Source organism: Haliaeetus leucocephalus, unplaced genomic scaffold, assembly GCF_000737465.1.
Source record: "Haliaeetus leucocephalus isolate CR32 unplaced genomic scaffold, Haliaeetus_leucocephalus-4.0 Scaffold802, whole genome shotgun sequence".
Classification (NCBI taxonomy): domain Eukaryota; kingdom Metazoa; phylum Chordata; class Aves; order Accipitriformes; family Accipitridae; genus Haliaeetus; species Haliaeetus leucocephalus.
This window is the reverse complement of record NW_010973238.1, coordinates 3,800,584-3,823,898: the sequence shown is the minus strand read 5'-3', so window position 1 is coordinate 3,823,898 and position 23,315 is coordinate 3,800,584. Positions and strand designations below refer to the sequence as shown.

The 23,315-nt window shown below is 36.3% G+C and overlaps 1 protein-coding gene across 9 annotated transcripts in view; it reads left to right on the top strand.

Annotated features, from left to right (window-relative positions):
* Positions 1-23,315, top strand: part of SFSWAP (splicing factor, suppressor of white-apricot family) — a 49,706-nt gene that overhangs the window by 14,398 nt on the left and 11,993 nt on the right. For all 9 annotated transcript variants that reach the window (XR_775280.1, XR_775281.1, XM_010581727.1 and 6 more), the window contains 7 exons: positions 1,151-1,388; positions 1,718-1,849; positions 2,217-2,310; positions 4,625-4,802; positions 7,389-7,622; positions 9,162-9,352; positions 19,908-20,173. Coding sequence is in view for 7 of the 9 variants with exons in the window: in XM_010581727.1 (XP_010580029.1) it covers positions 1,151-1,388; positions 1,718-1,849; positions 2,217-2,310; positions 4,625-4,802; positions 7,389-7,622; positions 9,162-9,352; positions 19,908-20,173 (1,333 nt within the window). In the remaining 2 variants the exon portion in view is untranslated. The remainder of the gene's footprint in view (positions 1-1,150; positions 1,389-1,717; positions 1,850-2,216; positions 2,311-4,624; positions 4,803-7,388; positions 7,623-9,161; positions 9,353-19,907; positions 20,174-23,315) is intronic.

Below are 23,315 nucleotides of genomic sequence, written 5' to 3'. Positions count from 1 at the left end.
GAGAAGAATATGCGTGGAAGTAATTTTAAAACTGTACCTTAAGAGAATCTTAATAAAACTGAAATAAGATTTCTGTGGATAAATTACTGGTTATTCCAAGAAAAGACTACGATCAGAATAAGTATCTCCATAGAATAATACTCATCAGTTTTCTGATTACTTTCATGCCAGGCTTGAATCTGAATGTGTATGATGCCAACTGGGAGATTATAATTTAGTAGCAATAGAAGTTAAGTTTGCAACTCTTCTCCTTGCCTTTAAAATTTAACAGATCTTTATCCTGCTCTCCTTATACATAACTTATTCTTTGAAGAAAGTAAATACTGCCACACAGGAATGTTTATGAAACTTTTAAGAGGATAATTCATTATAATTTAATGCATCGATGAAACTTTCCCTCCAGAAATGTAAACTCTTACTGTAAATCCTTTTGAAATATTTTACCTGAATACATTCTATTTATACATCTTTCTGCAGAAAAGCTTTAGATTTACAAGAAGTAACTGCCATTTAAAAGTGTTAAGCTAATTAAAGCATTATAAAATACTGTCCTGAAATAAAGCAAGCAAGCCATAAACCTTTGCACTCTCAAGAAATAAATATTTAGAATTGAAGAAGCCTCTAGTGTGGAAAACTTGCTCAGATAGGTTGTTCATTGTGTTGGTGTTAAATTGCAAAATCTGTCTACTTTTTGAGGTTTCAGTAAGTAGGTGTGTGTCTATAAGTATAACGATGTAGTAGTTTAATATATATATAGTGATGCTAGTGGTTTAATTTCTCGACATTAGTTTTGAATATATATGCATTTCTTTCTTAACGCATACATAGTTTTAACTGAGTTAAACTGCCAGAGGCCTTCTCTGGTTCACTTCTTTATTCATACATATTCGGCTTCCAACTGACCTTCAGTACGTTCTGATTCTGTCCCTTAATCTACATATTTCTTATTCATCCTAAGTGCATCAGTAGGAGTGTTCTTTTTTTCCTTTGGGTTGTTTTTTTTTTACGCTAGAAATCAGGTACTACTTCTTAGTGTGTTGTGTGAATCTGGATTCTCAATGTATTTGTTCTGATGCAATAATGGTTTGGGTTTTTTATTAGGTGTTTTTCTTCTAATTACAACATTGTTCTTAAATATGTCTTTTTATAGCAACTGTGGCAGCCATGTATTATAGTTACTATATGTTACCTGATGGAACCTATTGCCTCGCGCCTCCACCTCCAGGAATAGATGTTGCCACCTACTACAACGCGTTGCCTGCAGGGGTGACTGTATCAAGCACTACAGGAGTAGCAACAGTACCTCCACCCCCCGGTACTACACCTCCACCTCCCCCAGAAACAACTGATAGCAGCAGTGGGTTGACTTCTACCACAACATCTACAAGGTACCACATACAGATTCGCTTGATGGTTGGAGGGGTCTCTTTCCTGCACTTCAATATGAAGTATTTAGTGAGGGTTCTCTTATTGGTGATTCCTCAGTATCATTCGCCAGTGTTTATACAGCTTTTATTGCCTCCACTTTGGTCTTGGATATTGTACATGGTTATTGTTACTCAGCTACTAGGAATTTTTTGCATGATGCAAAATCAAGTTATTTTAACTGCATGATGAACCCAGAGAACACACCTCTGTGATGTTTTTTCTGTTAAAGCAAGAGTCTGAAAGATATTTATGTTCTATTTATAAAAATGGTGTATTTTGATGTTTTCAGCACAATTGCTCCAGTGGTTGCCATTATACCTCCACCCCCAGATATTCAACCTGTTATTGATAAACTAGCTGAGTATGTTGCTAGGAATGGGATAAAATTTGAAACCAGTGTTCGTGCCAAGAATGATCTCAGGTAAGAGAAAACGTTATTTTAACTTTTAAAATAGAAGTTGAGGTTTTCATTTTTAAATATATTACCAGGACATGTGGGTCTCAAGAAGAGAAGTGCTATCTTTTTTTTTTTTTTTAATTGAAATTCAGAGACCTACTTAAAGGTAATGCCAAATCATTGTTGCCCAAATCCTCAAAACAACCAACCTAACAAAAACATCTCTAGAAAGCATTCTCTGAATGTGTATCCTCTGGAAGTTTAGGTATAAGTTACAGTGATTCCTAACATCAAATAGCATTCCATTCGCTAGAGAAAATTAGATGGCAAAGCGTTGTTGGTATTTACTGTGTTCATGTGCATTTTCACATACTCAGTTTTCTTTTAACAGATTTGAGTTCCTGCAGCCGTGGCACCAGTATAATGCTTATTACGAATTTAAAAAACAGTTCTTCCTTCAAAAAGAGAGCAGTGATAACTGTCAGGTACATATGTGTTTGTATATACATATATTAAAAATGCAATGTAAGTGAGAAAAGGACTTGCTTATCTGTTGTGTAGCGATGAGACTTTTTAAAAATGGAACACTGAATTCTGGAGAAATTGTTCAGCAAAGGATGGGAATGCTTTTTTTTGTTGTTGCTTTTTAGCTTTGTATAGCATTTAAATAAGGATACATAAGGTGGTGTGATATTTAGTTCTTGTTTTTTAGTATAAGCAGCCACTCGGTGTGGTTGTAATATAAAATGGCAACCTGAAAATCTTTCACCTTTCTATACGAGGGAGTAAATGCTTTGTGGAGGTTTAGAGCTTTGTAGGATTAGGATTAGTGTTCTGTTGTCAGAAAGGTGAAGTATAGTTTTTTAACAACCGTATATTCTCATATGGCTCATGGTCCTTTATAGGACAGTAGGACAGTAGCTAGACTATGTTTCTGATATGCTTTTTTCTGAGGGAGGTTTTGTTATAGAAGAGTCCTGTCATGATTGACTGAAACAATATTTGAGCTTCAAAATCTTGCGTCAGTTTCCTACTTTGCTGCTTCTAGTCCATGTTATTAGAAAGTGATACCCAGACTTGGCATCCTTGTTTTTAATTGTTCTCATGTTAGCTAATCTCATTACATTGTTCTCTTACTGAAAAGAAAATTGCAAATAGTATCAGAAATACATTATCTGATGTTAACTTTTCATGGGAAAGAGCTATTTTTTTTTTAGGCCCTATGTCATTTGTCATCCCAAGGCTTAGATTGGGGAGCCTTAAACTGAAGAAGGTAGGCCTGTGGGTAAACTCCTCAAAATCGCTTTGTGGAAAATGAAGAAATTCATGACTAGTTGCTGTTTGAAACACTTGTGTCTAATATTTTGTTTTAATAGTGAAAAATGTTTTGCAAACACTAGTTTTAAAGATAAGCTGCGGTAAACATGATCTTATTCAGTTGTTAAATACAATGAAAAGTTGTCCTGTACCAAAATGATAGCTATTATTCTAGAATTTGTTATTTGCAAACCAGTGGGTTGAATTCATAATACTTACATAATTAATAAGGACTTGTTAACATTTATTTTGGGGGGAAATTGTACACTAACCAAAGTGTAACAATAAAGGATTCATTTTAAGTGTTCAAATGAGTACAGCTAAGAAGCAAGCAGAAACTGGTTTAAGTCCCTTGAGGTCATGTGTAGCAATGCATATTTTGCTACTGCATGGTTTTGTAGATAATGCCATTCTCTTTAATTTTTTAGAATAATGATTTCAATATTATCTTTATGCTTTAGTAATGTATGTATAGGCAACTAATGCAATTGATTGTTCTCCTTTTGGCCATTAAAGTTAATAAGAAATTGTACTACTGGCTTCAGTAAATACGGGATGAAGTCCTTGATTTCCTTGTGTTTTTCCCCTTTGAGGATTTTCAGAAATTAGTTCTGTTGGTCAGGGAGTGACTGCAGAGAGCAATGAAAGGATCCCTTCAATACCTGGTATTTTAACATCAAAGCATACTTACCAGTAGCCAGTGGAAAGCAGCCAAACTATTTATTGAGAGAGGCTCATTTAAATGTTAAATGACTTAATGTCATCACCTGACTCACCGTGTAAATATTTTTATTTGCTACAATATCCATCTTGAAATTTCTATACGGTGAGTTTAGAGGTAATTTTGAATGAGTCGGTCATGTAATAGTAGAACCAGTAATTCTTTAGTCTTTTGAAAATTCTCAGCACATCTGTACTGTATCAATTGATAGGCCCAGTGTTCTTCAGCAAAATGTTGGAACAAATCAAACACATTAACCTGTGTTGATCCCTGTAAAACTTGATTTTGCAAAGCAGTTATCATGCAATTGTACATTAGGAAAAAATGTCATAAGCTTTCATTCTGTCGCTGTGAATTAATTTTAATGGATTTTTTCCTGGACCCTGGAGATCAAGACCTAGAAGAATATACTTTGGAAAACAAGTATATGCTTTTAGGGTCTACTTTTAAAAAACATAATTTTTAAAACAGTTGTTGGCAACAGTGTACCAGCTGAAGAACATTTTCTTTGCTGTTAAATAACAACACGTTCTTACTGTAGGTCTATAGTTTTTGCAGCCTATGGGTTTACATGAAGCAGTGCATTATTTATAAGAAGCAAACTTTTGGTCATGAGTACTTATTGATGTAAAATTAGCTGTTATGTGATTAGCTGATAATGTGATTTTTGAAATGGCTGACAAAATTGCAGCTCCACAGACACTGCGTTAATTTTTTCATGAACTACCCAGTTAGTAAGCTTGCACATTTCTTTTGAAAAGGGAGTATCTTCATCTGAAGATGTTCCAGCAGATACTGCCGGTGATACACCAAGTGAGACTCAATTTACAGATGAACATGCACCTGAAGATGCATCTGAGCCAAGTGCTAAGGGAGTTCCAGGAAATAAAAAGGATGTTCCTCCTTCTAAAACTGTCAGTGATGGTAAATTGGTAAAAGGTATGTTAGCATGATTTGTTGGCCCTGAAAATATTTGTTAGCATATACTAAAGAAAAAAGGGGGGAGAGGCAGAGGGAAAGTAGGGAAAAGAATTTCATCATGCAGAAAATATTTTCATTGGAAGCATCAAAATAGGACTGAAATAAGTAATTTGATTGCTTTCATATTTCTTTCTTATCAGACTATCAGGTATTTATGATCTGACAGAATAAATTGTTTTGTTTCAGTTTTGTGCAAAGTTGAAGGCTTTCATCGGTGACCTCAGTAGAATCTTATTTTTGTCATTTTAAACTTGACAGTTATAAGTTCTGTGCAAGAAAGAAGTTATTCCTTCTGAATAAACCAGTAGTCTTGTTCGCAACCATACATATGGAGGAAGTATGCTAGGCTTACTACTCAGTTGCTCAGTCTTCCTGTGTTGGATATTACTCATGCTGGAATAAAAGACCCTTTTCATGTCTAAGTGGAATGTTTTTCCTCTTGTAGTCATAGCAGCAGAGGGACAAAATGGCAGGATCTCTTGGAAGCCCGTCAAAGTCAGCTAACACGCTATTAGTGTCCTGAGTTAGAGAAGTGATTATTTGTATCTGGGAACTGATTTCCTGGCCTATCGGGAAAAGATATCTTAAAATTTCTTCTTTTCAGTAAAAACTAGAAATGTAAATCTTTTAACTAGAACTGAAAGCCACTGAAAAAAAACCAAACAAAACAGGAAAACCACTCTTGACCTGTGTTCCCATGGATGGGTACTGCTTTCCTGCCACCTTAGTGGCTTTCTTAATTGCTGATAAGTTTATGTACTCCCTGTGGTCCCTTGGAATTCTTCTCTCTTCCTGCTCCTCACTGCGGTTTCTTTCCCTCCACGGGCTGCAAGCTCCAAGCTCCTTGCCATGGTTGTCTGGCTGTCCATACTCTGCAGTTTCTTCTCCGGGCAGGTTGAGTAGCTTCCCCAGCAAACAAGCAATCTTCCCTGTCTTCAAAGATGCCCTATTAAGAGAGTGTAATATACAACAGAAAATTATATCATTTCTTCTCGTTGTGTTATTAATAAATGGCAAACTGGAGCCCATGGTTTAATAATAATAATCTGCTCAAATTTAGATGATGGAATGTAACCAGTGAGTCATTTCATGACAATCATATTCCTATAAACTTATTTTCATTTCCTCTAATATGATACAAATCCCGCTTTCTTGTAACCCAAATACAGTACTTGGCTGCAAGACAAACATAACATCCGCACTAGATTTTTCTTCTGCCTCTGAGACAGCAAAATCCCATTTTAGGATTTGTTTTGTCATATGAAAAAGTTGGAAAACCACTATTATAATATCTCTTCTCCTGGAATTCTTGAGTTCTTTATTTCTGAGCCTATTTTCTTACCCCAGAATTACAAGATGCAAAGCTTATATTTTATAAACCTTGGTATGTAATTTCATTATTGTATTTAAATTTCTCTAATGGGAATCTTATAGGCTACATATGCAAAAGGCATTCTGAGAAAGATAAATATTGCAGCAGACCATATGGTAGTAGGTTGCTTTGCTTGAGATGTGTGAGAAATTCCATTCTTTATTCTTACAAGTTGCATTTTGGATAAATTGTTTAGAGATTAATTCGGTATTTATTTATTTTTTTTTTCAGAAAATGGTTCTCAAAAAACATTCCAAGGAAAATTCTGTGAGGCAAAAGGATTATTTCGGACTCAAATATAGTTAGATATTAGCTATGCTTAATATTTTTTGAAGATGCATTAATAGAGCCTAGCTTGAAATGATCCACAATTTCCTTTTCATTGTGATATTCCATTTCTTTACAGGCATTCTTTTTCCTTTCAGTGTGCTGGCATGAGCGTGTTATGCTGTCCTTTTGTGTGGGAGTAGTTGGGGCTGCTTGAAAGGAATAGTTGACCACCAATCTTGCTACAGCAACACTAGCTAAGACATTTGGGGAAAAGTACTTAGCTTTTGCGTTTATATCTCCTGTAATGAAATGTTGTTAACTCCCCAAAGTAATTAATTTTCATATAGATGGACATAAGTCTTTAAATTCTGTTCTGTGAGCCTGCCAAATGCTATTGTTGTGCAAACCATCGATTTAGCGTGAAGGAAACATGAGGGACCATATCATACTGTAGTGTGTCAGATAGGAGCCTGAGCACAGAGCGTTTTCATCTTAAGCTTGGAAGAGTAGATTGTTCATTGGGGAGAAGAAGAAGTACTGAAACTAAAATTTATTTGGGACAGAATATGAAATTATTTATCTTATCTCAGGAAATGTAATTCTTGAGATGGTTTAGAGTACCTTTCTTTTTCCCTGCTGCTGCTGAAGTATTGGAAAAAGACCGTGAGATAGATCTTTACAGGGCAAATGAAGTTTCCAACATTTGTTTAACAAAAAAAAAAACCACAACCAACCAAACAAAAAAGATCGTGTTGTCCTTTTCCCCAAAATAGTTAGTATAGCATAAGGATGATACCGGTTTCTTTTTTTTGTGGTGTAGTCTGCATGAGTAATGGATAAAGTCAAGAAATGCTTTGTACTGTAGTCTAATGATGTGTAAAATCTTACCCATTCATTCACAGCATCATTTGCTCCAATAAGCTTTGCAATCAAGGCCAAAGAAAATGACCTTCTTCCTTTGGAGAAAAACCGTGTTAAATTAGATGATGACAGTGATGAGGAGGAAGAAGAGGGCAAGGAAGGCCAAGAGAATGCTAATAGTGCTTCAAACCATACTCCAGCTGTTACTGCTCCTTGTACTGCTGCTGAAGAGAAAAAACCTCAACTTACACAGGAGGAGTTGGAAGCTAAACAAGGTATCCCATGTTACACTGGAAGCAAAATGAAAGACTGAGTCCTAGTTTGTAGTCAGGCAAACTACAAAACTGTCATGTGAATAAGTATGGCATTTTAGGTATTTTGAATCTTCACTATGTCATGTTAACAGGAATCAGAATCTCTTCCCATAGTTTCCTGCTTATTGTTAAGAATGAAATCTTCATTGGTTGCTCAGCTAAAATCAAACTTGTAGCACACTGGAGTTCAGTACTTTGCCCTGATGCATGATCTTTCTGAATTTTATTTTGTTTTTCAATTACAACCTCGGAGTAGAACACTAAACTTCTAGTTTCCAGATTGCATTAACAGAGCCCAGAAAAAGGCATGTCTGTTTCTCATTTTGTTCAGAGAACAATGAAATGCTTCAAGCTATTTTTCAGTTATATAGCACTCCCATATAGACTAGTATCACCTTGTTGATGTTTTGTTACTCTTATAATGCAATGCCATTAAGTCTTTGTATGGGTTTTTCCTGTTACTGTGTTTCTGTAAGGGCAGAAGGGTATGCTGTGTGAATTTGAATTAAATGATCTTTTAAAGGGATCAAATTTCCCCCATTCCTCCCCAAGGCTGTTTCACAGCAGAGAGTGTTTAATAAAGTGGAGATGCTGTCAGTGTTTACCAGCTTAAAAACTTAATATTTTTCTTACAACTATGAGTATGCCACAGGAATTTAATTTTTCATTTTCAAAATGTTTTTTTTTCTCCAAAGTAGCAGTTCCTTTGTAAACTTTAGTAACACAAAGTATGCTGTGGTGATACATATCTAAAGCAAATATGAAATATTTTGTATGATAATAAAAATGAAGTGTAAAGCATGTTTGGAAAAATTTGTGTGTTGGAAGAACTGTGCAACTGAACAAAAAAAGGTCATCTCGTATATGCGTAGAACACAAAAGTGGAAGTGTAAGATGAAAAAATTAGAAAAAAGACCCATTAGGCACACAGTTAAATAAATTGGCTTATTCTCTTTCTGTAATCACATAACAATAACTGTTGGTTGTAACAATGGTGAAACAGTTTCTGAAAATTTCTGGAGCAGCCCTTTGTGTAAACATTAAGACATATGTAAATAGGGCTGGAAAATGTGAGGTAAAGAACAGATCTATGGAAAGAGCAAAGTGGAGAGTTTGCATTGCTTTAACAGGTACAAGAAAAAGCTTGTGGATTTACAGTGCTACTTTTTTAGATAGCTTTTGTAAATAGAAAAGGACAAGTATCCTGAATTTTCAGGATTGGATTTTCATGTCATTTTCTTTAAGCTTAAAAATTTTTACTTCACCTGTACTGCTTTTCATCAATTAAATGATTTATCTATGAATTAAGATGCTTGGAATTTCATAATTTCAAGCTGATGCATCCTTATTATGTCTTTCAATGGATGTATTAGAAAGGTTTGAGAATGTTTGGAGGGGCTGTTTGGTTGGTTGTGTTGGGGGGGGGGGGTTGTCTCAAGGAAACCTAAGCTCCCCAAGTGTGACTCACTCTAAACTTTATGCTTAAATTGTCTTTCTTAGCAAAGCAGAAACTAGAGGATAGATTAGCAGCTGCAGCAAGAGAGAAGCTTGCACAGGCCTCCAAAGAATCAAAAGAAAAGCAGCTACAAGCAGAGCGCAAAAGGAAAGCTGCACTGTTCTTGCAGACCCTGAAAAACCCTCTGGCAGAGGCAGAAACTGAGAAAATTGAAGAGAATTCCTTCAATAATGAGGTAAGCAGGAAATAAATTTCTCTTTACCATAAAGCTAGCAGAAAACTTACCTATAGAGCGTGAACCTGACAGTATGTTATGAAGTTGACTGAAGAGATAGAAGCTTTTCTAAATGGGGAGAAACTTGAATTTTAAGCACTGTTAATATTTTTCAGTTATCTTACATATGTCTCTCATTTGTCATTAAAGAACTGGTAGAGAAATATGGTGCATAGTTCAGAGGTCAGTTAGCCAGTTACAGAAGGGAGAATGAGCTTGCAAGTTTACTCTGTACTAGTTGTCCATGAATTAGAATGCTTACCTTTCAGGAGTATTTGGGTATCTGTTGTGATATTTACTTATTTAATGTGTATTTTGATGTGACTAGACATCTTCAAGTTCAGAAACAGTTCACAGGCAATTGAGCTTACTTTAACACTTATTTTGCACCTGTTCTGCTGGGTTTTGTTGTTTGATTTTTATTAATTTACTGGCATGAAACTTGAGATGAGCAGTGAACTGATGTTTGCGATTTAAGGTTTCTAGGTGGGACATCCTTAATCAAGAAACAAATACATAGGTGGGAGAAAACGAGGCTATATAATGGTTGCTCTTCATCATCTTTGTATTAGTTGAGTATTTCATGTAAACTCCTTAAAAGCTTAGAATGCTAGGATGTTCTTCTTTCTCTTTTAGACCCAAGTTTAGTATGGGAGTTATAAAAGATTTTGTGTTATTATAAAGATATGATTTTAAAAATAAAACTAAGTTTATAGATAGTGGCACAAAATTCAAATAAATACATGTATGTATGTTATTCACTAAGCATAGTCAATGAAGAGTCAAACCAAAAAACTCACAGTGAAATAACTGGGGGGACTAATTACTCTGCTAGCTGTCTTCCAGAGAACTGGAAGTAGACACACTGCGTTTGCCTACTTGATCATGAAATGACCTAATCCATTGGGTTTGTTCAGCAGAAGCTCTTTATTTTGGAGAAGCAAGTATCTTTCTGTAGCAAATCAATTTGGAGTGGTAGTATTCCTGCACTTCTTTCAAAGAACAGTTTGTGATAGTTGTGTTAGAAATTCAAATCTTCTGCTTCTTTTAGAAAACTACTAGGAAATAGTCATGTGGCAGAGGCAGACTGCTTTCCATCTTTTTTCTGCCTTGTAATTCTCTTGTCCATTTGCACCCATTTTCACTGTTTGGATGGTCAACCACAATAGATAATACTAGGGTAATGTCAATTTGAGGGCTTTCAGAAGCTGTTTGGAGTAAGTCATCATGATACTGCACTCTTAGGCCAAATCTGAATGTAACCTGAATATCGCTGATGACTTATTATTAGGTTTTAGGAACACAATAAGATTGCTAGTAAGTTCCCTTGCCATTTGGATGTTTGGCCATTTTCTCATAGCCATAGTTTGGATTACTAGAGTTTATCACAAAGAGGAAAAAGAGGATTTATCATGCAGAAGTAACAGCTAATCATCTAGTTGGCATTATCTTCTGCAGCAAACAGAACCATTACTAGTCAGTTTGTTGATGAGTAGTTATAATAAAAATCCCTTTCTAGGCAGACCCTCTAGAAGTCAGTTTTAAGACTTAGAATTTTTGAGTAGGCCAGGTTAAAGAAGAATCTTGGGCCAAAAGACTTTAGTAATGAAACTTCGGTAATGAAATATAAAACGAAACTCTAAAAACCTTTATTGATCAAAGCCACATATCTGCTTTTTTCCTACTAATAAACAGAAAATGCTGTTTAAAATAGCTAAGAAATAATGTGTTTCACATAAACCCTTTCTGATTTCAATAAAAGAACTATGATTTTAAAAGCCTAAATGAGGGATTTGAATTTATTGTATAGGAAAATCCTTCAGGTATTGATTTGTTCATGCATCATAGCGCTATCCTGAATCTTTTCTCTCCATCTGCAGGTTTTGGCAGCAGAGCTATGTTCTCTATCAAAGAGTCACTTTCCCATTTATGTTGTGTATTTTCCATTTAAGTTCCTAATTGCTTAACTTCATCCACAGAGGACAATAGGCTATTTTCCTTCTTGGTTTCTGTTCTGTTTTTTTCTTTTCCCCTTGTTCCAGCTTTTTCACTGAGCCACTTTCTCTTTCTGCCAGTGTAGTGCTTGTCCTAGCTTAAAAAATGATAATTTTACTTTCAGGAGTGTCACTCGTTTTTATTCAGCCTAAGCATCATTTTATGATAAGCACATCCCAATTCAGTGCGATCTGATGCATGCTTGCTAAAAGACGGGGGAGTCTGTGTTTCCAGCACCTGTACGGACACTTCCAACAAGTCCAGGCAATCTCTTCTTAATCGAAGAAAAGCTGTCAAAATCCATTTTCAACAAAGTCACCTTAGACTCACATGTTCACTGCAATAGCTGTAAACAGCTGTGGGGGAAAAGTAGGAATGGGATTTGCTGTAGACTGTGTAGTTTCCTGAAACTTAACCTAAATAGAGCCGGAATTTTATGCAGCTTGGGGTATTGTTGTAGGATCCTTCACAAGCCTGATGGAAATTCCTGTGTTTGTCTGTATATGCTGCAGTCAGACCTTCCATGCACATTGCAAATACAAATATTGTTGGGAAGTAGAACCTCAGTTTCCTGAGTTTGGAATTACATTGCTTCTAGAAAAGCCAATAAATCACTCTTGGTTGCACTAATCAAGCAAAACTTCATCTCTAGATACTGATAGAAAATTTCAGATATTGATTGTGACAGACTGGTTACAAGAGTGAATGACATGGCTTTCCATCATTTCCTTTCCCACAGAAAGAATTCCAGTACCTAACAAGTAATCATTGCCCAGTTCTTGATTTTTCCAAATAAATCATGGATTACACCTCAGAAGGCTTTCAGAAGAACAATTGAAAGACATACCTGCAGTTTAGGTGATCCATATCAGCATAGAGTAGCAGATATGCAAATTGAGTGTGGTCACATCCCAAAAGAGATCCTGTTTGGGATTCTTGTTGCTACTGCTAACAAATTTTCCCTGACTGGCACAAATGTTCAGTACTTTTTTCAGTTGTATATTGAAGAGTGAATGCAAAGAGGCAATGACAATGCAAAACTCCCCAGACTTGCAGTTCTGCTTTCCTTCTCAAGGGGATTTGTCAAGGACGTGGTATTTCTAAGCTGAGGTTCTTTTGATATTTTTCTTTAAGAGAATGCCTGAAATAACCAGTAACTCTTCAGTAACAGCTGACTCTTTTTCAGAAGAGCAGATGAGTGTTATCATAGAATGGTTTGGGTTGGAAGGGACCTTAAAGATCATCTAGTTTCAAACCCCCCCCGCCATAAGCAAGGACACCTTCCACTAGACCAGGTTGCTCAAAGCCCCATCCAACCTGGCCTTGAACACTGCCAGGGATGGAGCATCCACAATTTCTCTGAGCAACCTGTTCCAGTGTCTCACCACCCTCACAGTAATAATTTATTCCTAATATCTAATCTAAATCCACCCTCTTTCAGTTTAAAGCCATTACCCCCTTTCCCTGTCACTACATGCCCTTGTAAAAAGTCCCTCTCCAGCTTTCCTGCAGGCCCCCTCTAGGTACTGGCAGGCTGCTGTAAGGGCTCCTCGGAGCCTTCTCTTCTCCAGGCTGAACAACCCAACTCTATGGATGTCCATGGGAGATGCATAATTGCCATGAGATTGCCCCTGCCTAGTAACTGTATAAAAACTAGTAATACTATTTATGTGTATACACAGTGTACATTTGTGCTGAAAACCTGCTTACCACACATGTAGAAATGCATTAAATGAGCAAAGCTTTTTTGACCGCTGTCAGATTTTCCTGATACCTAGTATTCTTGAAAGAAATGCTGGTACTGAGCATACATTATACCTTTGAACAAAATTGATTCTGCTAACTGCATGTAAAGGACAGTTGATACCACAGAACATAGTGCTTTTAAGCTTTTTTGACTTCAGCTGATTCTTAAAAATAGTTAGATCTACTTTTCCATAGCTGAATTATTTCTTTTATAGGATTTCCTGTTTTTCCTTAAAGTGAAATCAAGCAACAGGAAAAGGCTGAAAAATGAGCTTGAGCAATGAAGCAGCATAGCTTTTCACAAATGGCTCCCCACCATTCTTGCATGCATTACAACACTGCAGTTAAGCGTAATACTTCCTCAAACCAGTACTTGGAAAACATGTAGCTTAGCTCAGTTTCCAAAACTGATCAGCTTCCAGTAACATTGTAGCTAGTGAAGTCTTTGCCCTTTTTGAGGACAGTGGTAAACTATAACTGGGTGGCATCTCACTTCTTGTGTTTACATATATATTTCATGTAGACACTTTTGTAACAAGAAAATCAAGCCAATTGGCATATCTGTCAGGTAGTGTCAGTAAAGAGATGTTGCAATCATTCTGCAGTGAACATAGGTTCTTTGTCCTACAACAAGTAACAACCTGTAGCTTTAACAACTGCAGTTCTAGATACGCAGAGCTGGAGTATGCCAGGTTGTCTGGAGTGTTGCATTGAAATGCTTTTTTATTTCTAAACAAATATAGTAAGGTGTTTTGTAATCTGAAATGCAAACCTTATCCAAAATTATTAAAATTAATTTAAATTTAAAAATTAAAATGACGTATTTATATATAAAGTAGAATAAAGGCTAGTTGTGCATGTTCCTATATGTATTTATCAAAAACTGAATTAAGTAGATTAGACATTGGGAGAGCTCACGTTAAGATGGTACGTTTGTTTTGTTTTGGTTTACTTTTTAAAAAGTATTATTATGTTTATTTTTATTTTTCAGCTTAATAAAGCACATAAGTTGGCTATTGGTACGAGTTGAATTCTGAATATAGGTGTCACCCTTGGTAGTAGGCCTTGGTACAGTACACTTGGTATAGCAGGCTTGTAACGTTTTTGCCATCTTTTTTAGGGGTTAAAATGTCGTTTGTCTGAATGTGCTGGTTCAAAACTCTTGATAATCCCTAACCCTGACCATCTGAGCAGTATTGTTCTTAAGTGCATCTGGGAGCAAAAGGTTGAAAAAGAGAAAGGAAAAGAATCTCTTATGGAGCTGTGGTTCTCCATCTGTGTGCAGCCAAGCCTCACAGGAGAAAACTGGCATGGTTCAGTGTCTAGCTGGTGAACACTTGCTTAATGTTTTTGTTAACAGTGGTTGATAATAGTAGCAGGTTATAGGAGTCTTGCAGAGGGAAAATCTAAGCTGCTGAATCATTCCTTCCAGCAAAAAGTTTTGGTAAATAAAATTTGTGTAGGTAAAGTCCCCTGTGCTGTCCTTGTGAAAGGAAGGACTGCAGACCTGCATTCTTTGTCAAAGAAATTGGTTGTAGGTAACCATTAAAGTAATTTAATTGATAAAGTGTCTCCCAGAATCTACTGGTTCTGGTAATACCTGACAGAAATAGGAGAAGGGGCCAGCACCGTTGGCTGGCTAGACAAGGCACAGTGTTTTTAACTTCTTCAGAGAAGTTACTTGATGTAGTGACAGGTGTTCTGCAAGTGTAGTACCATCTGACTTTTGTCTACAGGACATGATTTAACTAATAGCGTGTCTGATGGGTTTCTAATATGGATTATTCTGCTAATCTCTCATATTTTATCCTATGTCAGAAATGTTTTAGGGGTGATAGTACTTTGATATGCATGTAAAAGACAGTTGGTTATACCCAAACTGTTACCTGTATAAACCTTAGTATCTGATTTAAACAAGGAGAGAAATCCACTATCATACTGCTGCAAAAACAGACAAGCTCATGATTTGAAAGTAACTCTATTTTAATGGCTTGTCCCAAATGTCATCTGCTGTTGTGTCTCTGAATATAAAGATTCTATAGTACAAAGCAAAACTTAACTTCTTTTGGTTCTTTCATCTTCCCTGTTTTGAAGCCCTGTTTTATCATTTGTTTCTTTAGATAGCTTGTCCTTACTGTTGTCCTGTATGTAACGATTTTCTTCTTTTTGTGTGTGTGGAAAGCAGTCTGTTTATGAGTAAAACAGAAGTGTGCCATGTTTAAAAATAAGATGCCATTCAAGTTTTGCCAAGCATAACAGCATTATCCACAACTATAGATAGTGTACATCTTTCATGCTACTGTAGTTGATCCTACTTTTTTTAGCAATGGACTGTAGATATTACTGCATGCCTCTTTGGAATATTAATGCGTAACATAATTTTATGTTTGCATATTTTCTTAATGTTAATTTGTGAGCAAAATTAATTGTCTAATGGAAACTGTTCAATAAGAATTTAAAGGAAAAATGCTTTAGAATATTTTAGGGCCATTCATTTCTTTCTTTACTTCTTTTTTTTTTTTTTTTTTTTCTTTTTTCCCCCCCCCAGAATATAGGTGTCTATATCTTCTGTTTAGCATGGAAGGGGGAGTGTGTGTGTTTAAATTTCCCTTATCTTGCTTTTTCAAAAGGACAGATAAAAACACCAAACAAAGTGTCACATACTAATGTGGTATTTGGGGGGTGGATAACTTGCTGGCATTTGGAACTTCTTTTTATTGCAAGAACCCTACTATCAAAAACTACATGAGTGTTGTAATTCCTCATACTGTAAATACTTTAATTAAAATTTAACAGGAGGAAAAAAGGTAAATATCAGGAACTGCCATCTTAATTAAGATAGGTGAGGCAGCTAAGAATGTTCTGTGCCTTGATTTTTAGTCTTCAAAGTACTCAAGATACAAAGGCTTATTGATCCATACAGCAAACAGATTCACAGCCACTGATTTCTTTACAGTTGGCCCTTCAAAATTGAGAATGCAAATTCTGTCTGGTTTTGAAGAACTTATCACAGTCAGTGTACTGCTAATAGCTGTGTTTCAGTGCAGTAGCTAAACCCTGATGAAACGGTTGAGTCTTCGAGTATTGAGTATTTCATCTGTTCTATAGGAAATGTTTTACCACTTCTATTTAATCATTTTGGCCAATTTATTGAGGCTAAGACTGACAAACTCTTCTAAAAGCAGTAACTGCTTGCTTTGATGCAGAGAACAATCATGTGCTTCCATTGCTGGTAGACAGTTGTTTATTAATTCTCAATCAGGGAATACTTCACCATAAGCTTTGGGGAACCTGCGGTAAACAAGGTACAGTGGTAGAAAAGAATCTGGAGTATTTTAAGGTTTTATTGAAGTAAGAAAATTGTTGATTAACTCTTCACAGATCTGACATTCCTCACTGTTTCCAATTTTGATCTAACACAGGGTTCAAATTACTGCAAAACTCAGCTGTTCAGAACAGAAGTAGTATTAGCCAGTTGTAAAAGTGGTAGTAGTAACATTATTGATAATGTTCTTTAGCAGTTGATTTTGCTTGTATCAGGAACAATGGTAGTGTTTTGTTCTGTTGCAATAAGCACCTTTTGGTTCACTTCTAATGTTGGCTTTGTGTATTGATTAAGTAGCATAACCCCAGAATAACTAATGTGTGTTCTGGTCTTATGAATACTGCAAATATGCAAATGTCTTGTAATTAACTGAAGTGCTCGTTTCTGTTCTCGTATAGCTATAAAGTCTTCCTGATACAGAGCTCTTTCCTAACTGCTAAACAAGGGTTACTGAATCTTCTTTGTTTTCCAAGAAGGTATATCTGAAACATTTCTTTGTACCAAGTGTTTACTGTAGGAAGTGTTATTTTAGTCAGATTTTCTTCAGTCGTGCAAATAAAATGCTGAAGAACAACTCTGCCAGTGAAACTGTCTGACACTGTAGTGTTTAATAAGGGCCAAAGAAATGTGCTGTTACCCAAAATGGATAAAGTGAGATCAAATGAATGCTACCTGAATGTTTGCAGTGTAACCTCTTAGAAGAGATCTGAAAAAGTTTAAATCTCTCATCCCTGGAGATTCATAATAAAATTCATCAGGTAACCAGTTTGTTGCTGCGCTTTCCAAAACGGTGTGCTACTGGCCTGCAGATTTGCAGAGCCTGGTCAGTAAAACAGAGCTTTTCTGCCTGTCGGAAATGCTTAATAATCTCCCAGTATCTGTGCTTGCTTTGATACTTTTTTCCTGCACTTGTTCCTCCAATTTTAGTTCCCATTACCTTAGTTTGCCTGGATCAACTTTCACTAGTAAAAACACAAACCAGTGACAGCTTCTTCTATTTGACAGAGGCTAACAGTTTCTTTTTTTCCAAATATTTTTATTCAGCAGCATTATTTATACACCTAGAAATTTTCTTTGCGGCTTGGCAACTTGCTGACGTTAAGTTCTTTCACTGAGCTCTATGTTCTGCTCTGATGGTAAATTGGGTCACTTTGCTCATGACTTTTTTCTTGAAGGCAACCAGAGTTGCCACTGAGGGAATCAGCATGTTTGTTCACAGTTGATCATGCCGTTGTGACCTGACAAGTATCACCAGAGCTCCTGGTCACAGTGATGCGTTGCATAGGTTTGGACAGGTAGGTGACTTCTCCCTGTGTGTTAGCCGTTGTCCTGCACTCCAGAACCTGTGAATTCACCTGAGGGTAGCTAAAGTTACATCTGTATGGCTTTCCAAACATGATTCTTTAGTAACCTGAAGCAGTGGTGACTGAATCTACAGCCAGCCAGCCTGCAGCTGTGCTTTTCTCAGAGATATCTGGACAACACTGTCACTCTTTAGTGTAAGTATCCTGAAAGTCAAGGAGAGCCCATGTTTTCAGCATCCAGTGCTTTTGGTGGATATTTAGGGGTGCTTAGCATTTTGGCGTTCTTTGTTCTGATTGCTGAGAGAATCTCTATGTGTTAGCTAAAAGTGAATGTGTCATTCATTTATTAACATCCTTTTTGGCAGTGTTATGATAGCTTGTGTTTGATGTGGCCAAACGAACTGGGGTGCTGAAAACAGTTGGTTTTTTCTTCTCTCTCCTTTTCCTCTTAACTCTGCTTTGCCTACAGCTATTTCGTTTCAAGCTATTAGAGGTGTCTACTTCAAGGCAAACTGGTCTATTACGTATTCAGTAATGTTCAAAGTGAAGACTAAGACACTGTATAAAGAAATGAATAACATTGTCAAGGAACAAAAGTCGGCTGTGGTGGTCTCTTAGGAAACTCTGAAGTTTGGAGATGAGGTGTCTGCAATTACATGTGGACTGTGAAGTTAGTGAAATTGGAAATGGGCATCTGGTAAACCAGTCACTCAAATTATCATGCTGTAAAATGTTTATAGTCCTTGAAGCAAACTACTTTAGTGCTGCTTTATTGCTATTTTTGTAAATACTTTTGTAAATACTGTGATAGCAGTTATCCGTTAAAGCTCAGAAAAGTGTCATGGCTCTCTAACTTGAAGCAAAGCTGGATTTCCGATTATTCAAATGTGGTCGATTATTGCCTTGACATATTCACAGTAGGAGAAGGGTAAAAAGAGAGGAAAAGATCACCTGTTTCTAATTTGGTAATTTCAGTTTTTAATGTGTTACTTCTTATTCTGATCACGGTAAGCTTCCTTGTATCAAACGGTGAAAGTGTCAGATGAGGTGGAGCTGAAATTATGACAGAGGGAAACTGATTTCTCCAGTTGCCTTGAAATGACAGCTAGGGGAATGACAGGCTTTGAAATGAGGACCATATCTATAGCGCCTGACTTGAATTGTTCTAAACAAGGTATTGAGCAAAATTCTCTCAGGTACAAGCTGATGATTTGAAAATTTCTTAGAGTATGGTATGTTTTGCTTGACTGACTGCAGTCAAAATTACTCGCTGAGCATGAATTGTGCATGGACCTGTTCTATCTTTGAGATAATAATTTTTGTGATCTTCTCAACCCTTTACATGCAAAACATTTATTTCGCAAAGTACAGAAATAATTTTTATCAGCACTAATTAGTTTTGCTGTTTTCCTTGAGGTTGTAATCTAAACAGCACAGTTCAGGGATGAAAGTGACACTAAAACTTAACTTTAAATGTCAGTAGTTCCTCATTGTATTTTCAGGTTTATCTTTTTTTAAATGAAAGGGATAAGTAGATGAAAAGATATCTGATAGTACACATTTTTTAGAACACATTTCTTCTAAAAACTAAAGATGAAAACTTCAGAACTATGTCCTAGTTAAGCTGACAGTCTTAGCATGCATATCCCAGCTTGTGTATGTATCTTTGGGGAACTGTATAGGCCTCCATTAAATACTACCAGATGCACATTTTTGAAGATGTCAGCCTTACTTACGCACACTTTACATAATACTGATGCAGCACTGTGAGGTTTTAAAGCATTTGTGGGAGGTTAGTTTGTTATTGATTTCACAACTAGGTGGATATATGTCTCACACACTTTCATGGGTCAGAAAATGTAAGGTGATGGTTAGTTATTATTTTCCTTGCTGTTGTACTCATTATCCAGAATTTCTGCAAAAAAACTATATTGTATATTGACAAGACTACTAAGCAGGATATCTTAAGTTTCTTTGCCAGAATGTGCATGTATGTGGCATGCTCAGGGGTAGATGTAGTCCTCTGTTTATTATAAAGGACTAGAGATGCTTATGTCTTGTCCACACTTAGAGGAATTTCTCAAATTAAAAATTTGCACACAGCTTTGAAAACTGAACACTGTTCTTTGTTTGCCTTTGATTTCAGAGTGTCAATAGTATACCGTGTCCTGTGACTGCAGTCAGAACTTTACCCACTTTAGAAGTTAAACAAGCAGAAAGGCCTTCAAGCAAAAGCAAAGATCCTCCTAGGGATGAAGAAAAAGAAAAGAAAAGAAAAAAACACAAGAAAAGATCTCGGACAAGATCTCGATCACCATTCAAGTATCATTCATCATCTAAGTCCAGATCTAGATCACATTCAAAAGCAAAGCACTCACTTCCCACTGCCTATAGAACTGTCAGGCATTCAAGGTGGGTTTGGAAACCAAACATATTCTTTAGAGTTCTGTGTGGGCTAACACTTAAAAGATTTTTGCACTTCTTCCATTATATAAGCGTCTTCGTACCCATTACAAAGGGCTAGTCACCTTGAAGACATTAAATAAGTATCATCAAATGCGGAAGGTCTTTGAAAATAGTTTTAATGAAATAACGAATCATTAATTTCTAATTACATAGTGCAAAATTTGTACTAGTAAATGCTTTTTCACTCTGTTTTGTGAAATACCTGGTTATAATATGTAGGAATGCAATTATAGCAGGAAGAGGACTTGCTAATAAGTGTGTGACTGTTGCTGGAGTAAAGTAACCAGACAATTTTAAGATAAGAAATAGATGTAGAGAACCGGGTGGTTGAACAGCAAAGCACAGAATGAAAGCAAGCAGTTGGGTAGAGTGTGAAAAAGTACGATGGATGGATGAATGGCAGGAGAGATATGATAGGAATTGAAGAAGGGTGAAAACAGAGTTGATGAGGAAGGGAGACCATAGAAGAATGTAGCCCGGTGCATTTAAATCTATATTTAATCATTAATGATCATAAATTCCCTCTATTAATTATCCAGCTCTAAGATGATATATATTGTGTCATATTAATACTGTTAATTACATCTAAGACATTTGGGTCTAGGCACCTTTGAAGTTTACTGTCTGTAAAATTTGTCATATCTGAATGCTCTGCCGCGTAGCAGTTATTGTGGTCAGTAGGAAGGGCTTATTCTTGAGGTTGCATTCTCTGGATCATGCTACAGAACAGTGTTTTGAATAATTGTGCATATAAATACTAATACAACTATATATGTATGTGATGCATGCAAAATCATACACTTCTTTATCTTTGTGGCCATGCCTATGACATACTTCTTCCTGAAAAACAGCTTCTAGCCCTTCATGGCAGTGTGACAAAACTTCTCATCTTATATTTTCCTTGTGCATTTTTTTGTTTGCTTAACAAAGTGTCTAACTACACTAATATGATTAAGTGTTAACATGTTACAACTTTTTATTTTATACTAAATTTTTAAGATTAAATACAGTACTTTGCTGAAGACATCTCTGCTATTCAGAGATGCAAGGAATTAAATGAACATAACTTGGGCTGAAACAATCAGTCTGACATGCTGCTTATTTGACTGCCTTTCACATTAGGTGGTCATGATGCTCTATGTTATAAGGCACATTCCAAAATACTGTGTGCCTTTCATTCCTTTTCTGTGCTTACCAGCGTGTAAAGGGAATGATGCTGAATGAAGCTTTCCTTGTTTAAGAAGTGAATGCAAGTCTTCTCAGAGTTAAGGATATCTTGGGGAAAGTCTCCTCAGGTGAATCACTCATCTTTTCAACTCCCTATCAAGCCATATCTTCACTTGAACCTCCCATGCCATTTCATCCAAGCTATATTGCATATATTTATCCATGATTTTACTGATATATGGTAAAACCAAGGAGAAACATAGTAATGCTAAAAAAAATATAATTCATCTTCTGTGGTACCTTGAAAAGGACAAAGAATCATCTGAGAAGATCCTTACCAGTACTTGGGTACGCTACTCAGTAGGATAAAGATAATCCTGCACATTGCATGAGTTTGCATTGGGCAGTAACCAGATTAATGGAAACTTGCAAGTTCGGTTTGATACATATTGAGCTACATCTTCTGTGACTTCGGGGAGATAAGATATCTGGTCCTTTATAGAGGATTGAATACTTCCACCAACTGGTCTACATTTGGTTCTGCTGGTGAAAAGACAAACAACAGTCTACTGAAGTCTACCACATACGTAGTGGATAGTCTCATTATGTTTTGGTTGTTTGTGGGTTTTTTTGGTGGCCATAGTTCAGCTGGTGGAGAAATTACACAAAAATCACCAAGAACAGTTAATCTACTGGAGCTAATATTTGTGTGCCATCTTGACTGTGCCTCCTGGCACAAATCAAATAACAGATACATAAAAGCCTTAACATCGTGAGTCAACACAACACCTGATTAAATCTGGTTGGATATTTCCTAGATCAGCTGTTGAATTCTACAACCCAAGAAGTCCAATAAGCTTGGTGCTGGCTAGCTGAATTTTAGAAATGTTTCAGAGAAACTGCACCACATCTTGCACTGAAAACATTTTGCACATTATAAAACTTGACAGAAGTTAGAGCTGAATGGGAAGGGGCTTTCCATTCAGCCTGTCTTTCTGTTCTGCGAGTACCTGTTTAAACAAGGGTCTTTGGAGGGTCTGTCTCCCATTCAGAAACCCATTGTTTCTGGGAACTTAAGGCAGTATCATCAGTGCTGAGTGGGTGCCAGTTCCCGTTGAGCTTTTTGCAGGCTGTATGAAATGTTTTTAGTGGCAATTATATAGGTGAGAGACCTGTTAGGAAGGTACATTCAGATTTCTATCTATAGCATTTCACAAGAACATGGTTAAATCTAAACTTCTGCCTAAGGATCTCTTGTAATTCAACTGTAATGAATACCTTACTCCTGCATCTGATACTTAATATAGTGACTGTTTTGGTTTACTTTAATGTAGTCAGTAAAGACAAGCAAATCTTACGCAGGATGCATCAAGTGTCTCCTCATCTGGAAGATGTTGTGCTGTTTGGCCTCAGCTAGAGTACTGTGTCCAGTTTTGTGCATCCTTTAGAAGGAATTAGAGTAGCTGGAGGACATTTAGAGGGAATCATCAAAAATTTTCAGAATTAAGAAGGAAAAAAGAGTTGGAATAACTGGGAACACTGAAGGAAGATGAAATGAATCTTCATGTATGCTAAAAAAGAGGAGATAGAACATTCTTCTTCAATCCTTGGGGTTTAGATGATAAGTAATGGATTTAAATTGTTAAGAGAGAGACTAGAAAACATTTAATAGTGGTAAAGGTAGTTAATATAGCTTGTGAACACTCCATTGTGGAAAATTCCTGTATCAAGAATTATAGTTTGGAGAATATTGAATAGTCTTATTTCTAGAACTCTTTTCTAGCCCTGCCTTTTTAATTAGGGTCCATGTGGTCTCACATTATACAAGAAGTGGTGATGATTGAAGGCTTGCTTTATTGAAGGTGTTTGCTATGCCTTAACGTACTCACTGTATTTCCAAAATTAAAGCTCTTGCCCCTGA